At 42.1% G+C, this 16,038-nt stretch overlaps 2 protein-coding genes across 2 annotated transcripts in view; both read left to right on the forward strand.

Annotated features, from left to right (window-relative positions):
- Window positions 1-1,020, forward strand: part of LOC104163039 (stromelysin-1-like) — a gene marked incomplete at its 5' end in the record, with an annotated part of 2,346 nt that extends 1,326 nt beyond the window's left edge. The window contains 2 exons of the mRNA XM_009701918.1: window positions 367-470; window positions 680-1,020. Coding sequence (XP_009700220.1) covers window positions 367-470; window positions 680-780 — 205 coding nt within the window. The remainder of the gene's footprint in view (window positions 1-366; window positions 471-679) is intronic.
- A 6,668-nt stretch (window positions 1,021-7,688) lies between these two features.
- LOC104163036 (stromelysin-1-like) lies at window positions 7,689-15,660 on the forward strand. The gene is made up of 10 exons (XM_009701915.1): window positions 7,689-7,790; window positions 8,602-8,843; window positions 8,935-9,083; window positions 10,107-10,232; window positions 10,775-10,936; window positions 11,070-11,226; window positions 12,280-12,413; window positions 12,951-13,110; window positions 14,391-14,491; window positions 15,560-15,660. The coding sequence occupies exons 1-10, from the start codon at window positions 7,689-7,691 to the stop codon at window positions 15,658-15,660; spliced, it is 1,434 nt and encodes a 477-aa protein (XP_009700217.1).
- Window positions 15,661-16,038: the final 378 nt, after the last annotated feature.

Below are 16,038 nucleotides of genomic sequence, written 5' to 3' on the forward strand. Positions count from 1 at the left end.
GAGTGTTATTACACCAAAAGTTCACATTCCACTCATGGGGTCACTTCATAGATTGGATGCTGTAAAATTAAAATATTCAGTTTTAATTATTTAAGTTTATTACTCAGTATAAGCACCATCCAGCCATATTATCAGTCTCAGGGAATGGAAGTGAACTATTTAGTCCGATGTTCTGAAAACAGCCTTGCATAGGCCACTAAGGATGTAAAAATTCACACAGCCAGGACATTTACAGTTCTATGAGATCACAGGTTCTCGCAGTTACTGGATTTTCAGCTGAGAGTAGGCTTATTGAATACAAATTCCACCTAGTTTCAACATTGATCACGTGCTTGTTTCTTGTTTTCATGCATATTCTTTATTTAGTTTCAATGAAAATACCCAATCAATGGAAAGGGGATATCCAAGAAAAATAGCAACTGACTTCCAAGGAATTGGCCACACAGTTGATGCTGCCCTTCAGAAAAATGGTAAATAAATTAAAATGCAATTAAAAACAAAACAAAAGACTACCAATCAAAGCCAAGAAAACATGTTTCAAATACATATATATATATGTACATATTAAATGTTTGTTCTGATTTTTTTTTTAAATCATGCAAGAAAACAGCAAGTGTATATCAATAGGTATACAAAAAGGAAATATTAATTTGCCAATATTTTGTCCTTCCAATTCTAGGACATTTCTACTTTTTCCATGGAGCGAACCAGTATGAGCTTGACATGAAGAACAAGAAACTCATCCGTATAATGAAGAGCAACAGCTGGTTTAATTGCTAGAAATATTAAGGGATGGTGCAGGACTGTATTTGTACCACAAATGTTTTTTCACATTCCTCGGTTATAAACAATGTCATTCAGCTGTGACTGTGCATCTGAGTCTGAAATGATGGCCTTTGATAATTCCAATTTAAAACCTTAAAAATGTAAAACTTAATGTACAGTTTTAATTTATTTTGTTTTCAAACTATTTATTAATCAAGTTGTTTTTGAGTAATAAAGTATTTTGCTCAAGTATAGCAGCGTTCTTGTGTTCTGGTTCAGTTTGCTGGTGACAAAGCATCTGATATAATCACACACAAGCCTGAATGATGCCGGGACCCCATCACCATTTTTAGCAGGGCTTAGTGTTCGTAAGAGGGAAGTTAAAGAGAAGCAGAAGTAAGTGGGCAGTTTCAACAGGCAATAAGAAGTGACCTGGGGGACAGAGGAAGGAAACAAAGACACTCAGGAACAATGTGGGGGAGGCGGAAGTTGTAGGAGGACATCCTATGTGACGGTGTGGGAAGCGCTGTGGAGAGACTGGTGGCAGTGGCCTCACTGCCATGACCCCACCGCATGGGGACAGAGGGGTCAAGGCAGGGATGGGAATGAGTGCCTGGTGGTAGATGGGGAACATGGCAATGGGCTGAGAGAATCCATGCTCCAGTGCCGCTGTGGGTGGTTTTGGTGGGCAGTCGTTGGTACAGCAGGACATGAGTGACTGGACAGAAAGGTAGGTGTCCAGTTTGGGGATGGAGAGAGCATGCAGGCAGGGTGGGAAGTGATGGCGATATGGTCACGGGGTCCCAGGGAGTCAGAGGATTACCCTTGCTGAGCTGTGACCAGGTGCCATGGGAATGGAATCAGGGCTGACAGTCCAGCTTGCAATGCTGGACAAGAAACCGCTGACAAGAACCACTTCCCAGAGCAAACAAGTGATAAGAAAAAAATGCCAGGATTTTCATGTAACTACCAGAGATGAATCCTCTAGTGGAAGAGTGGTGAGACATAGACAAAAGCACATGTGCTTGCTCTGTCCACCTTGTTTGGGTCACCTTCACAGGGCAATAGCTCAGTGACTTAAACATACCTTGGACTGTAAGAAAGCTTGGTGGAAGTCCATCCTCTCCTCGAAGGGTTTTGATCCCATCTCACACAACACTGTTCTGATAATGTGACTGTACAAGGAAGTTGACTCCTCCTTGCTATTCGTCTTTCTCTAGCAGAACTGGCAAAGGCAGCAAGAGGGGATGGGAACAGCTGATGAGGACAATCTTCCGGTTACCACAGCTCAAACCCCATTAGGCAGAGGTGAGGTTTGCTCCCAGTCTTCTGCACAGGGCAGATCCCTCAGACATCCAGTCAAAACACCCACTAATGTCTGTCGCACCACCCGTCAGGGCCAGAGGAAGCCATGTGTCTCCCAGTGTACCCACAGACCCACTGTCCCACTGTGCTAGCAGACAAGGCCAAGGACAGGCAGCTGAGATGCTGCCATGTCTGATCTTGGAAAACCTCTTCTATGCCATGTTGTGCTCCTCATGTACACTTTGTGACATGCTAGATACACACTGAGCACCGCTAAAGCAAGGCCTCAAACCAACCTACAGGAGCAGTGTGGCCAGCAGGACCAGGGCAGGGATCGCCCCCCTGTACTTGGCACTGGTGAGGCCGCACCTCGAGTGCTGTGTTCAGTTTTGAGCCCCTCACCACAAGAAGGACATTTAGCTGCTGGAGCGAGTCCCGAGAGAAGGGCAACGAAGGTGGTGAAGGGTCTGGAGCACAAGTCTGATGGGGAGCGGCTGAGGGAGCTGGGGGGGTTTGGTCTGGAGAAGAGGAGGCTGAGGGGAGACCTGATCGCTCTCTACAACGACCTGACAGGAGGGGGTACCCAGGTGGCGGTCGGCCTCTTCTCCCGGGCAACTTGTGACAGGACAAGAGGGCATGGTCTGAAACTGCACCAGGGGAAGTTCAAGTTAGACATTAGGAGGCATTTCTTCACAGAAGAGGTTGTTAGGCATTGGCATGGGCTGCCCAGGGAGGCGGTGGGGTCCCCATCCCTGGAGGGGTTTAAGAAAAGACTGGAGGTGGCACTTAGTGCCATGGTCTAGTTGACATGGGGGCGTGAGGGCAAAGGTTGGACTCGATGATCCCAGAGGTCTCTTCCAACCAAACCGATTCTGTGATTCTGTTATTCTGTGAACCTAGGTGAGAAATTAACTTGTAAATCTCAGCAGGGATTAGAAGTCAAGTAGGGAGTGAACAGCTCAGCATTGCCACGAGGGCCATGGTGTACCACGGTGAAGTCATGGACTGACAAGTTGGTGAGCTCACCTGGCAGTAGTCCAGGCAGGGCAGAGACATAGGAAAACTGGTGTTGCCCCAACATCTCCCAGTATCTTTCTCAATAGCTTGTGCTGTGTACACAGCCTGTCCAGAAGAAACTTCAATCCAAGGACTTTAGATGCCTCCAGGGTTAGGCAGGGTACTTGTGAGTACTGCTTGTACATAAATAGTGGAGTTAATTCCCTTTGATTTTAAAAGTGCCTACACACTTTGATATCCTAACTAGATACCTTCTTCTATGTGAAGGCTACCTTCAGAAATCAGGCCTTTAGGCTCTCATTGTTGGCTGAGACGTGAAAGTGCTTAAGGAGGAAGCAAAAAGCACATTTCAGCAATGGTGAAACAGAACATTGATGATGTTTACGATGACTCACCTTTGCCGTTATATAAACGTTTTTTTACATAAAGCTGGTGCTGTTTTTTAGTTGTGACTTCAATGAAACAGTTAAATTAAAATATTCCCCCCACCTCGAGGTACTAATTAGCTTAAACTAGTAGTATCTGAAAAATAAATCATATTTACTTGGCTGTGAAGGAGAATCTAGAAAGTGTCCTGTGTTTTGGTCTAACCTGGAGCATAAATGGAAGACAACACAGCATGGATTTCACCTGGACAAGGGGACTGGTGAGATGTATAAGTCATGGATTTTCCATCTGATTTTTCCTTGTTAATGTCTTAAACTTTAGTAACGAAAGAACATTACTTTTGGTTTGGGAAAAGCAATGACATTCCTGGCAAATGGTATAATAATACGTAATTCAGATGGGTTTGGAAACAGGAGTGCTGGAGCTGCCTGTCTACAGTCAGTGGGCAAGAGAAGATTTCTTGTAACCATGATTTTGTTATAACTCATAAATGATTGCCGGAATTAAAAGCCTCTTGGATACCAGCAGGGGAAATTTGTTCATAAACCTACTTTCAAGTACTCATCCTGTGTGAATATGAACTTTCCCTGAAGTCTGAGACTAGGCATGCAAAAATAGAGACACACAAAAAAACCCAGCAACGTCTGAAATTCTCGACTGCAAAACTGTTGTCCCAGACCCAATCTCTTGCACGTGAAAACTCGGGCAAAATGTCTTAATGATTTCACCGGCAGTTTAATAGGGCCCTTATGGAGCATTAGCTGTGTGAGCTTGTAACAGTACATACTAACACAAAAATGTCAGGAGCACAAGAAGCAAAAAGAGTCTGGGGAGCTTCTGCTCTGCTGGCACTGCAGTCACATGTACCGGGCCCTTCTAAATGCCACAGCAGAGCGATGGGCTCCAGACCTGGGCATCCGACAGCTCAGTCACAAGCACTCGCTCTGCAGCTGGAAGACTGGTTGAGACCCACTAGCAGCAGCTGCCATATGTTGTTTTTCGGGAAGGAGAATGAATGTGTTACACAGAAGTCTTTGGAGCTATTGTGACAAGGATCTTCCGCATTTCCTCTTCCTGGCCTGATTTTCAAGACAGTTGCTGTGGTTGTGGAGAAAATTTGGAAATATATGTCTAATGCTGATCTCTGTGCCTGGGATTTAAGATCTTCCTGGGTAGGTTTTGCATACAAAGTAAGACTCCACTCACAGGGACAGACAACACTGCCACAAGCAAGCATAAAATGAAGAATTAAGCTGCCGGGAGGTCCCTAACACTCAGCACTGTAAAGCACGGGTGACCTGTGTGCAAGATGACTGGGACAAGAGGGGCCCTGCCAGTGAATCAGCATTACCGTGCTGGAGACGGATGACTGTTATATAAAAGCCAGAAGTAGGTCACACACTCATCTTCATCAGCAATACGATATTTCTGAGGCTGGGTTTGTGCAGCCAGGTCTGAGGGTTTGCGGCACAGCCAGGAAGGAGGTGCCGAAGGCGCTGAGTTAAGCCCCGCTGATCGGTGGCACAGGCTGAAGCTGCAGTTTTGCAGCTCAGAAGCTTCCCGTGCATGGACCTGCTCTCCTAGGTTTTGGCCAGGGGTCCTACACTGCTACCAGAGTCCAGCCTCGCCAGGACACTGAGGGTGCGTAAGGCAGCAGAGTGGGACAGTTTCAAGGTCTGTGTAATTAAGTCCTTGCCCTTTGCAAAACAAACCAATGTAATTACATCCTGTTCAGGGTCTGTGAGATGTTCTTTCACTTTTCTTTTCTTTAGGCTACGGTATGCATTATGTTTTAAATACATAAACTGTGCATTAGCAATAACCTTGCCAAAAAAAAAGCAAATTTTAACATTTCTTGTCAATGTTACATGTCTTTCTCTGGTATAGCTAGCAAGGTCTGGGGCTACAGGAATGCATCCAAGGCAGAAGACTGACTCTGGAAGAGGGAAAGATAAGGGCAATCTTAAGAGATTATCCAGCACTTTTAAAGACTGAAAGAAGAAGAACACAGTAATTTTCACACTCACTTCTTTAAGCCAAAACAAGACATTGTCATTACATGTTATACTGCTTCTAGATGAAGTCACTTCAGAGGATGACATCAAAGAAGATCTCTGTGGTTCTGGAGTTTTCTTCATAAAACATATGCTAGGTGATTGAAAAATACTTGAGGAGGTGATTGATCTCTTGAGGGCAAAGGTGAATAATATCAACAAAAGTGAGAAAGAGATTGACAGAGTAGCAAAAGGATGTATTTGAGAAGGTTGCTAATCAGAAAACTCTATGAATTTCATCAATAGCTTCCTAGATGGTTTTGATGGCTTCTAATGGCCCTTTCGTTAGAGAGAAAGATGAGTGAGGAAAATTTATCAAGTCCTACAGCCTGGAAAGTTACTTCTTTCCTCTAGATCCATAGAGACACTGTACACATAGAGACACTCTGTGGGAAGAGAAAAAAGTTGGAAAGCTATAGTGAGGCTGGAAGTACCAGAAGCTATTTCTGCAGAGAGGTATTGTGGGTGTGTAAGCTGCACAGGAGAACTCTGCACCCAATTTTTAGATTGATCTCACCCACTCAGTTAGGAGCACCTAACATAACTATGTGAGTAGAGTCATTATCAAAAGCTTCCTCAGGGGATTGCTTCCCCTTGGCTCAGCTGCCCTGGTTCTGGGTCATTCCCTGAGCATGTCCATCTCCTTCCAGGACCAAGGAGGGGGCCTCTGCCATAACATGAATGCTTCGCTTAGGTGTCTGCTCTCAGGGTAGGAATTCACTTCTCAGTGGCCAGACAACCCCTGCAAAGTCCCACCAGCCTTGCTAGGGTCTGGCCCTGTTTCAGCTGCCTGGACCTAGCAGTGCCCCGTTTCCCACTGTGGATGGCCACAAGGCATGTCGGGCTCTGGGGATCCTTCGAGTACCAACACAGTGCTCTTCAGCAGGCAAAAAATTCAGCAAATATCTCAATTTTACAGTATACCTATAATCTCGCCTTTCATCGGTCTATTATCCTGACAGCTCTGTGGAAGGTGGTTTATTTCTCTGCACATACAATATCCCGCCTGCCCTGCAGTGCTGCAGGTGTACCCTAAATCCTGTGTCAGCCCCACGCAGACGTCTCAGATACAGGAGGTTGTCTTCAATGGCAGTAGACATCTCTCTTCATCATTCCCAGGGCCTTCAGCATCACCTCTGCTTTGTTCTTATTTGTGGCAGTACGCGGAGGGTGTGATGGGACATGGAGGAAGAGTGGACCCAACGCTAGAGTCGACCTGATGTTGAGGCTTAGCAGTTCTTACCACCGATAACAGACATGGAGAACAGAGGACCCTCTCCTCTGGGAAAACCATCAAACGGTTTGATCCAGAAAACCTCAGTGCTTTCTAAAACCTTATAGTAAGTATAAAAGAAGGAGACTGTGAAATACAAAGTAATTGGGCAATTCTCTGAGAACAATGGAAACTGCTCAGTAAAAGTGGCACGCAAACACCTTGGCTCAATTTTTATAATGAGTTTAGCTACACCGAGAAAAGTGGTTTCATTTCCTTGTGGGACTTCCATGTTTTTCTGCAGACAAAAGGAAGTTTCATCCAGATGAAAACTGTTCAAAGATAAACTGCATAAACAAAGCACTGCTTCATCAAACAGGGAGTTACAGAACTGACCTTTTAATTTTGAAGGACTCTACTGAAAGGAAAGATGATGGCAGTATAATAGCCTCCAAAAGTACATGCTCCTGTACAAATAACTACAAGAAAAACTAGAAAACAATTTTTCTACTTGTAGTCTACAGCCCTGTAACCTTCTGTGAATGTTTTTCCCTTTAGATACTTCAACAACCCATTTGAAATTAATATGAAATTTGAATGGAAAACATTAAAGAGATAGGCTTTAAGTTTTTGGGGAGCAAGTCTACATTTTAATAACTAAAAGGTTAATGAGCTTATTAAAAAGAACTACACGCCTATTATCTCCTCATTAATCATATTTCCATGTTGCAAAACCTGCACAAGGGTGGAACTGGGTGAAAGGCAGCACCAATCTTTTTTATGGTAAAACAATTGTTTTGCATGTGTTTTGTTGCTAACTAGAAATTGTGAAGATCAATGAGTCAGGGATTGGAAAGCTTTATAAAGCTAACGAGTGCTATATAAAGGTGAAAGAGGTGTGTGGCAGACTACAAAGAAGACTTTTCTAAAGGCTAGTGAAAATAAGAATGGAGAACCTCCCATTTCTCCTGTTATTATGTGCAGCATTTTCTTGTGCTTTTCCTGCAGATAGAAGGCAGAAGAAAGAAGGAGGCATGCAGCTTATCCAGGTGAGGAAGGTAGACCTCTGGGGAGGAGATCTTTAACAACTGTTCAGCACCCATTGTGGTCTCTGAAACTAGTACATAGTAGCTGAGGAGTTAGTTCTGCAAATTCCAGTAGAATGATTGTGATTGAGTATTTCTCAAAATAGAGGGGACTCCATTCTGTACCACAATGACAAAGGCCTCTTTAACCCCAATTCAATCTTGTTTTTGTTTTTTGTAGAGAACAAGTAAAACTGATGATGCATTCACTTAGGTGTTGATTATACAAATAATTAAAATCCTGAATCAGTCTACATTTGATTTGTAGTTCAGGTGGAAATGTGGTTATTTATGTAACTTCTGGTATTATGAGACATAACTCTTCATAAGATAAGGATATTATTTTGTCTGAATTATTTCTATCAAAAAATGTGGGAAAATGGGATACTGCTGCTGAAATTTTGTTATTCGTTCATATATTTCAATCAGCTTCTGCACTGCCTGTTCTAAAGGACTCTGGGTAACCCTAGAGCACAGGGTAAATGGAGGGTACATTAACAGAAAATAATCAATTTATTAGACAAATGCTAATTTTTAATGTATTCTGAATAAACTGCGAAACGTTTATAATTATAATATAATGCAAAAAACTATCATTAAGAGAAAAATATTCATACATTATCAAACTCTATTATCCATGCTCCCATGGAACAGAAAGAAAAGTTGCAAAGGTACATGTCTGAAGTGATGTTAGTGTAATTTTTACAAACTTCAAAAGCAAACACCATTGACTCTTATAAATTGCTTTTTTTTTTTTTTTTTTTTTTTCCAGTAGAAGTACCTGGAAAATTATTATGGCTTTAAGAAAGATGAGGAGTCTTTCATTTGGAAAAGTAATAGTGCAATGATCCAAAAAATAAAAGAAATGCAGGAATTCTTTGGGCTGGAGGTGACAGGGAAACTGGATTCTGGTACTTTGGACCTGGTACAGAAACGTCGCTGTGGATTTCCTGATGTAGCTGGGTTCTCCACCTTTGCAGGAGAGCCAAAATGGGCAAAACAAGTTCTGACATACAGGTAATTATACTGAAATTCTTAATGTAAAGACAGTGTGTTACACAGCGTAAGTCATAGGAACACAGCTGGTTTTCTATCTTATATTTTAAAGGATATTAAACTACACACCAGACCTGCGTCCAGCAGATGTCAATGCAGCGATCAAGAAAGCGTTAAGTGTTTGGAGCAGCGTGACCCCACTGAAATTCATCAAGAAGGACAGAGGTGATGCAGACATAATAATCTCCTTTGCAGCCAGAGGTAAAACTCTACACAACCATTATGAGTTATCGCCAAGTTACTCCCTGTAAGGAGCAGTTGACGTGAAATGCCAATGATTTCTTCTCATAGGTAGCATGTGCTAAGTTCAGTGTCAGGTTGAACAAGCAGACAGAAAAACACAGTTCCTGCTCAAGGTGCTATGGTTATAATTCTCAACAATCTTTGGGGTAGGGTATAGAGGCAGATGAAGAGAAGGAGGGAGAAAATAAATGTAATGAGCTGTCAGTAGTTCAATGGATCTATACCTAGTATCTGATGCCCAATGTGTGCATGAACCACAAGAGGCTTAGGGCTTGTGGGATATATCCAGGCTCGGAGCATTACGGAGTGAGTAGCTCTAGTTACACTCCTGGGATTAGACATGTGCTTTGTGTGAGCTAAGTAAGTTCTAGACAGACTCAAGGCTTATATTTTTGGCATTGCCCTCAGGGTAGGCTTACCAGCAGCCTTCCCTCTTTCATCAACAATCATGCACACATGCACTCTTCTAGTCAGCTTCTCTGTTCCCACCCAAACATATCCACTCATCTCAGCTATGCACAGTGTGCAGGCACTGCACGTAACCTCTATGTCCTTAAATCCTTCTCTGGAGATTACGTTCAAGGGCTTACAATCTTTCCAGGATCTTGCTTCTGACATCAACACTTAAATTACTACTCAGGTTCAGGTAACCACCTGATGGCTGCTGACACAGAGTTCACGAAAATTTTAACTTATGAGCAAAAAAGGAAATATATTTCAACCTAAACCACATCCTCCTCTTCCCTTGCAGCAGCAGTATGTAAATGTCCACCCATTTCTTGAGGAAACCAGGATTTCACTCCTGATGCATCAGTTCAATTTTTCCTAAGTTTTCCCTGTGAAAAAGAGAGCTTTTCGCAAATTTGTGTGGAAGGGGAACTTGAAAGTTTACAAAATCAGCAGAACAGAGAGGTCTGTGCATGGCTGAGATCTGTTACCTCCATAACCCCCAGTCAGCTGTGTGTGGGATTTGATCCTCAGGTCACAATGACTTCATCCCCTTTGATGGCCCAGGAGGGTCCATTGCTCACGCCTACGCACCTGGCAAGGACTTTGGTGGAGATGCTCACTTTGATGAGGACGAAACCTGGACAAAAAGCACAGAGGGTAGGAAATAATGGTCTCCAAGCCCTTCCTGAAGCAGGCTGTACATGAAATCAAGGATGCGGTGTCTGTCCCTTCTCTTCCTTAAGAAGTGCTTAAAAATGGGGCTGATCAGAAGGAGCATTGGGCAGCTGGTTTCCATAGCTGTAAAAAGACTCTGAGCCCTGTGATTTAAAAAGTTAAGGCCCAAGCTGAACTTCTGCCATGGACTGGGTGGAGATTTATTTGGGAGGGAGCTGAGGGATCTGGCAGCCCTCTTCTTCCCACTCCTCCAACCTGCTTTGTCTCTCCCTGTGCAGTTACCTCACCTGCGCTGCTCCAGGGTCCTTCTCCCACACTGACTTCTGCAGGACCTACAAACTATTTCCTTGTACTTTACTGTAATGATTGCATTATTTTTCTTTCTGACTAGAATTTCCCATAACAGCTTCACTTTCTTAGGCAAGCAGTTCTGAAAGCTTCTGACCTACCTTGTGTCCTTCATGTTTCAAGGACAAATGAAAAGACACAGCTCTCCTGTTATGTGTTTTGTTTGTTGTTTTCAGGTACGAACCTGTTTTATGTTGCTGCTCATGAGTTTGGCCATTCGCTGGGACTTTTCCATTCCAAAGACCCCAATGCTCTGATGTACCCAGTTTATAGGAAATTTGACCCATCAGTATTCCCTCTCCATCAGGATGATATTAATGGCATTCAGTCCCTCTATGGTAATTCACCTTATTAATCAACTCATAGTTATAATTTCAAAGACTTTGGAATGCCTTTCAGTGACATTTTTGTGTACTCACTATACCTGAATGAGTTCTCACTTTAATTTCTTCCATAAACTGCTTCTTTTAGGACCATCTTCTAACAACCACAGTGACCAGAGGGAATCTACTGAGATAAAAGACCCAACTGAGTCAAGAGATCCTGCACTGCCAAACACCTGTGGCCCTGATTTAACTTTTGATGCTGTCACCACTTTCCGTGGAGAAATAATGTTCTTTAAAGACAAGTAAGTCAGCTTTCTGAAAGTAAAATAACTGAGTATCATTTTTAAATTATGCCCTGTAGCATGGAAAAATAACGTTACCCAGAATATCAGCCATTCTAGGCAGGAAGGTGAGACAAGGAATCAGGATAAGAGGTGAGAGGCAAAACCAAAGAGAGTGATGGAGAAATGATGAGAGAGATAAGCATAAGGAGGAAGATCACTTTTGAAACAGGGCATGCTATGAATAGAATGGGGAAAGATGGCTCCTCTGAAAACATGGGCTGTTTTGACTTTAGGCTGTAAGCAAGTCCCAGGTGTTTGGCATCTGGGAGAGTTCAGCTTTGGCAAAAGGCACCACCAGCCCTGGGACACTCAGTACCTTCATTGCTGTCCTTGCTCTGAGAGAGCTGAGGGTTCACCAGTCTTGACACAGTATGTGATTGAAGAGCCACTGCAGTGGTGATTTAGTATAATAATGAAAGGAAAGGATAATTGATTCAGTGCTAAACTCAGACAAACTGTTCCTCTCCAGGGCATAACAGCCCAAACTCTTGAAGAGAAGGGGTAAAAGCGCTGATTCCCCTCCTTTTCATGTGATATGGTTGTACTTCCCCTGCTTCAGACCCTCCCCAAAAATCAACATAAAGCAATTTTTGACCTCAGATTTTGGAGTCCACAAAGCCAATAATGTGTTATTTTGCAGAAGATCCTCACACACACTAACTGTTTCTCTAAGCTGGTGTTGGTAACCCCAGGGTGGGGTTTCATTCCCAACATCCTACCCCATACCAACCATGTGAGCCAGGCTCCTTTCCTGCATAAGGGAATATAATAACTGTTTTGACAAAACACTTCATCTGACCTATTTTAGATGTCTGTATCAAGATGAGAGGAATCCCACCATGGAAATAACTTTCTTTCCGTTGGCATTACAAGGAGCTTAGGGTGACTAACTCAGGGTACATGGATGGGTTTACTCAGATAAATCCTGCCCTGGTTGCCATGATGTGGTTTCATGCATCAGTGTGTGTGAACGTCTGATTTTATTTAAAACCTGTTCTATCTTTATGTAAGGCATTTTTGGCGCAAGCATCCTGCAGTCAGAACAGCTGATTTTAATTTAATATCTTCATTTTGGCCACGGCTGCCACCTGGTGTTGATGCTGCATATGAAATTCCTGAAAAAGATGAAGCTGTCATTTTTAAAGGTAAAGTGTTGTCCTTTGATTTTCTTGTGTTGTCTTCCAAGTAGCCTTGAGAGTTTGTGTCTGGCTTAAAAAACACTTGAGCTCTTTCTGTAAGATTCCACAAGCTTTAATTTAGTCCAATAAGTTGGTTTATTTCAATCACAGAGATAACAAAAATATTATCCATGATAAGGAACATGTATCTTATTTTTTAATGTCAATATAGGAAAGTTTCCCTGCCAAAATCAGTGTTATTATTTTCCTTTTTGTCTGGAAAATTATCTATTGAATTTAAAAATAATAACACATGCTTCTTCCTAGCTTGTGGAAAACTAACTTAAGTATGAAGGAGGACTGAAATTTCAGTTTTCATAAAATGTGGTGCGAAGAATCCTTGCTTTTTTTTTTTGGACCCCAGAACTAGTATGTAGATTGTTATCAAGTAACCATTATTTTCTCTCTGCATTTTTCCATTAAAAGATTAGCTTTCATGAAAAGAATCATGCCATTCCCAGAAGAAGAACCTGATAACATGTTTTCATCAACTTTTCTTGATAGGGAATGAATTCTGGGTTGTGAGAGGAGACACCATACTTCCTGGATACCCCCAAAAAGTCTGCATCCTGGGCTTTTCCAAGAATGTTACCAAAATTGATGCTGCTTTTTATAATGGAAATGAGGGCAAAACATATTACTTCATAGAGGACAAATTTTGGAGGTAATATTTCCTGTGCTACTTTCCTAAATAAGAGCAAACTTAATCACATGATCAATATCCTGTCATGATTTAGGATGTATTAGTCACACACTTTTGGTAATCTCTTCCAGTGTCACAACTGGCTATGGAAAAATATTTGAGAGGGAAGTGAAACAGTGCTTTTAGCCTTCCTTTTAATTGATTTAATTATTTAGCAGTTCTTATGTTTATTTATTTATTTATTTTCATTTCACTGCCTTGGGAAAAAAAAGCCATCCTACAGCTCCAACAGTCAGCTCAGGAAATCAGTCAGAAGCTCATGATCTATATCAAAAACATTTCTGTGGGGTAAGAAGCAGTATCCCACCCTTTTTCTGGTTACCGACACATAGTTTCATAAAGTTGCTGATAAATGCCACGTACTGCAAGGAATTATCTGTTGTGCATGGTTATTATTTCCTCTTTTGAATCCAATCCCTGCTGCTCAGGTTTGTGTTACAGGACATACACTTCTAACAACTGAGGGAGGGGCTCCTATAACATAAGCGGTAGATAACCCAAACTTTTGCAGATGAATGACACAATTTCTCTCTTTCCTGCCACCACCATGCCCAAGTCACTGTACACACAGAGATCATCCTGGAGTAACTATTCAGCCGCATACTTGTAGTTTAAGCAGAAGATCAGACTTCCACATTTTAGTTCAAACTCCCATAGGTTGAAGGACTTCAGCTGAGCAGTTTGTCTGATCATTAAATCTCTTAACGAGCAAAGGTATCAGAAGGAAAATGCTTTCAGAAGCCTTCTTATTCCAGCACTGATAGATAAACTGCACTTTACTAAAAATGTAATCATCTGCTGCAAGTAACTTCAGTAAAATGACTTAAAATAATGAATAGCTTAAGAAAAAAATCAGATTTTTCCTGATAAACATTTCTTACAGAGGCGGCACATGAAAGCAATATTACAAATCTAACTTATGTTTGAGATAAGATCATCTACCTCTCCTTTAGGTACAGTCTCTTAGAAAAATGTTTCACAGATTTATGATGAGGATTCATAGATTACATATTCTTAGACTTATCTTGAGCTGATGTAAACAGGAGCAATTCTTCCAATGCAGCTAATAGTGTATATTATCTATGGCACATAGTGTCGGTCTCAGTGCTACCTAAATGGTACTGAAAGTCTTTGATGAACTCAGTTACCTGTTGGTAGGTAGAAGGTAATGAGGTGAGCTGAATTAATCATGAGTTGTTTACAGTTTTTATTGACACCAGTTTGCTTATAATTTTTCTCAGTTATGATAAAAGAAGTCAGTCTATGGACAGGAAGCCCATACTGATAAGAGATGCATTTCCAGGAATTAATGGGAAGATTGATGCTGTTTTTCAACATGAAAGTGAGTAACTATTCTTAATAAAATCTGTATGAAATGCTCAGGGTGATAGGGCTGAAAGTGCTTGGGCAGAGAGAGGTACTTCTAAATGCAGCTCATAGCCCTCAGGATGACCAACAAGACCCTGAAATAGTCACGTAACACTCTCATGCTTCTCTTTACCCCCTTGAAAAACAGTGATGATATACCTCTGGGGACAGCTTCACAGCTGGAAAGACCAGCTCTAAGGGACAGATTGATATATCTGTGTTCGTGTTGACATGCACCTCACACCATGAAGAGCACCACTCAAGACAAGACAGTCTCAACATCATAAGGTCTACCTGCCGTGAGCAAGGCTATCACAGACTGGCCCTCTGACATAGAATGGCACCGCTTTGAGAATAATAATTGGCATTAGCTTCTCCTGCATGAGGGACAATGTTACTTAGACAGGGAGATGCTGGAACAGACTCAAGGGTACATCCACACTGGCAAATGGCACAGCTTCCCAGTTAGCTCCTGATCATCAAAACCCATGCATGTTAATTGATTCCCAGCAAATTTATCAGCTTCCTCCAAAATAAGTCTTATACATAGTGCTGGGGATCCTTAACTGCAGCCGCATGCCCGGTGGGCAGTGTGGATGTGGCTGCCCCAGGCTGGATCTCTCCTTCCCTGCACGGTATCTGGCAGCACCCCGGAAAGCTTGTAGCTACTCGCACCTTGCCATGCTCTGTGCCACGCTCCAGGCTGTGCAATACCCACAGGTGGCTAGAAATACACCCTTCTGGAGGGTTTCAACACAGGCGATGTGTAACAGCTGATATTTTAATCTGCGGAAACACACAGGATAAATTTTTTGTAAGATCACCTCATGGGATTCATGAAGTATATTATGCAGTATGTGCATGGCTGGTTTGCTATGAAAGGTGTCCCTGTGCTGCTGTGCACCGTTTTGCAGAGGGTACACCTGGGAGCAGATGCTGTTGGCAGTACAAGTGTATCCAAAGTTTTTCTGAGCTCTTTCTGGATGTTGTTAAAGCATACTAATCTTATCACCCGCAATGTCATAATTCATGTGTTTCTTTCACTTCCTGTATTTCTTCTGTGGAATAAAGCAATTTGAATTTGACCCTGACAAGAAGAGAGTTACACGCCTCCTAAAGACAAACTTCTGGTTTCCATGTTAAGAAAATTAAATCTGTAACGATGTTGGAAAGAATGTGGTATTATTGCACTAGAAACACTTTTGCTTTTATAAATATATAGAATGTACAGGTACTTCAGCGTTAGTCAGCAGTCCTCAGCCCCTGCACAATCTGTGTTTCTGTAAGTAACAGAACAGTATTTAACATACGGATGTGGATATACATACGTAATTAACATCAGGATTGCTAGCAGAACAGTATTTAACATACTGATGTGTACATACATACGTAATTAACATCAGGATTGCTAGCTTACCAAAGTACAATGCAGTTTTTACTTTTGATACAAAATTGTGTCTTGATTTGTTTTTTCTACCGTCTTCTTTCCGCTCTTGATGATGTACATCTCCCTACACAGAG

This window comes from Cariama cristata, unplaced genomic scaffold (genome assembly GCF_000690535.1).
Source record: "Cariama cristata isolate BGI_N322 unplaced genomic scaffold, ASM69053v1 scaffold2096, whole genome shotgun sequence".
NCBI lineage: Eukaryota > Metazoa > Chordata > Aves > Cariamiformes > Cariamidae > Cariama > Cariama cristata.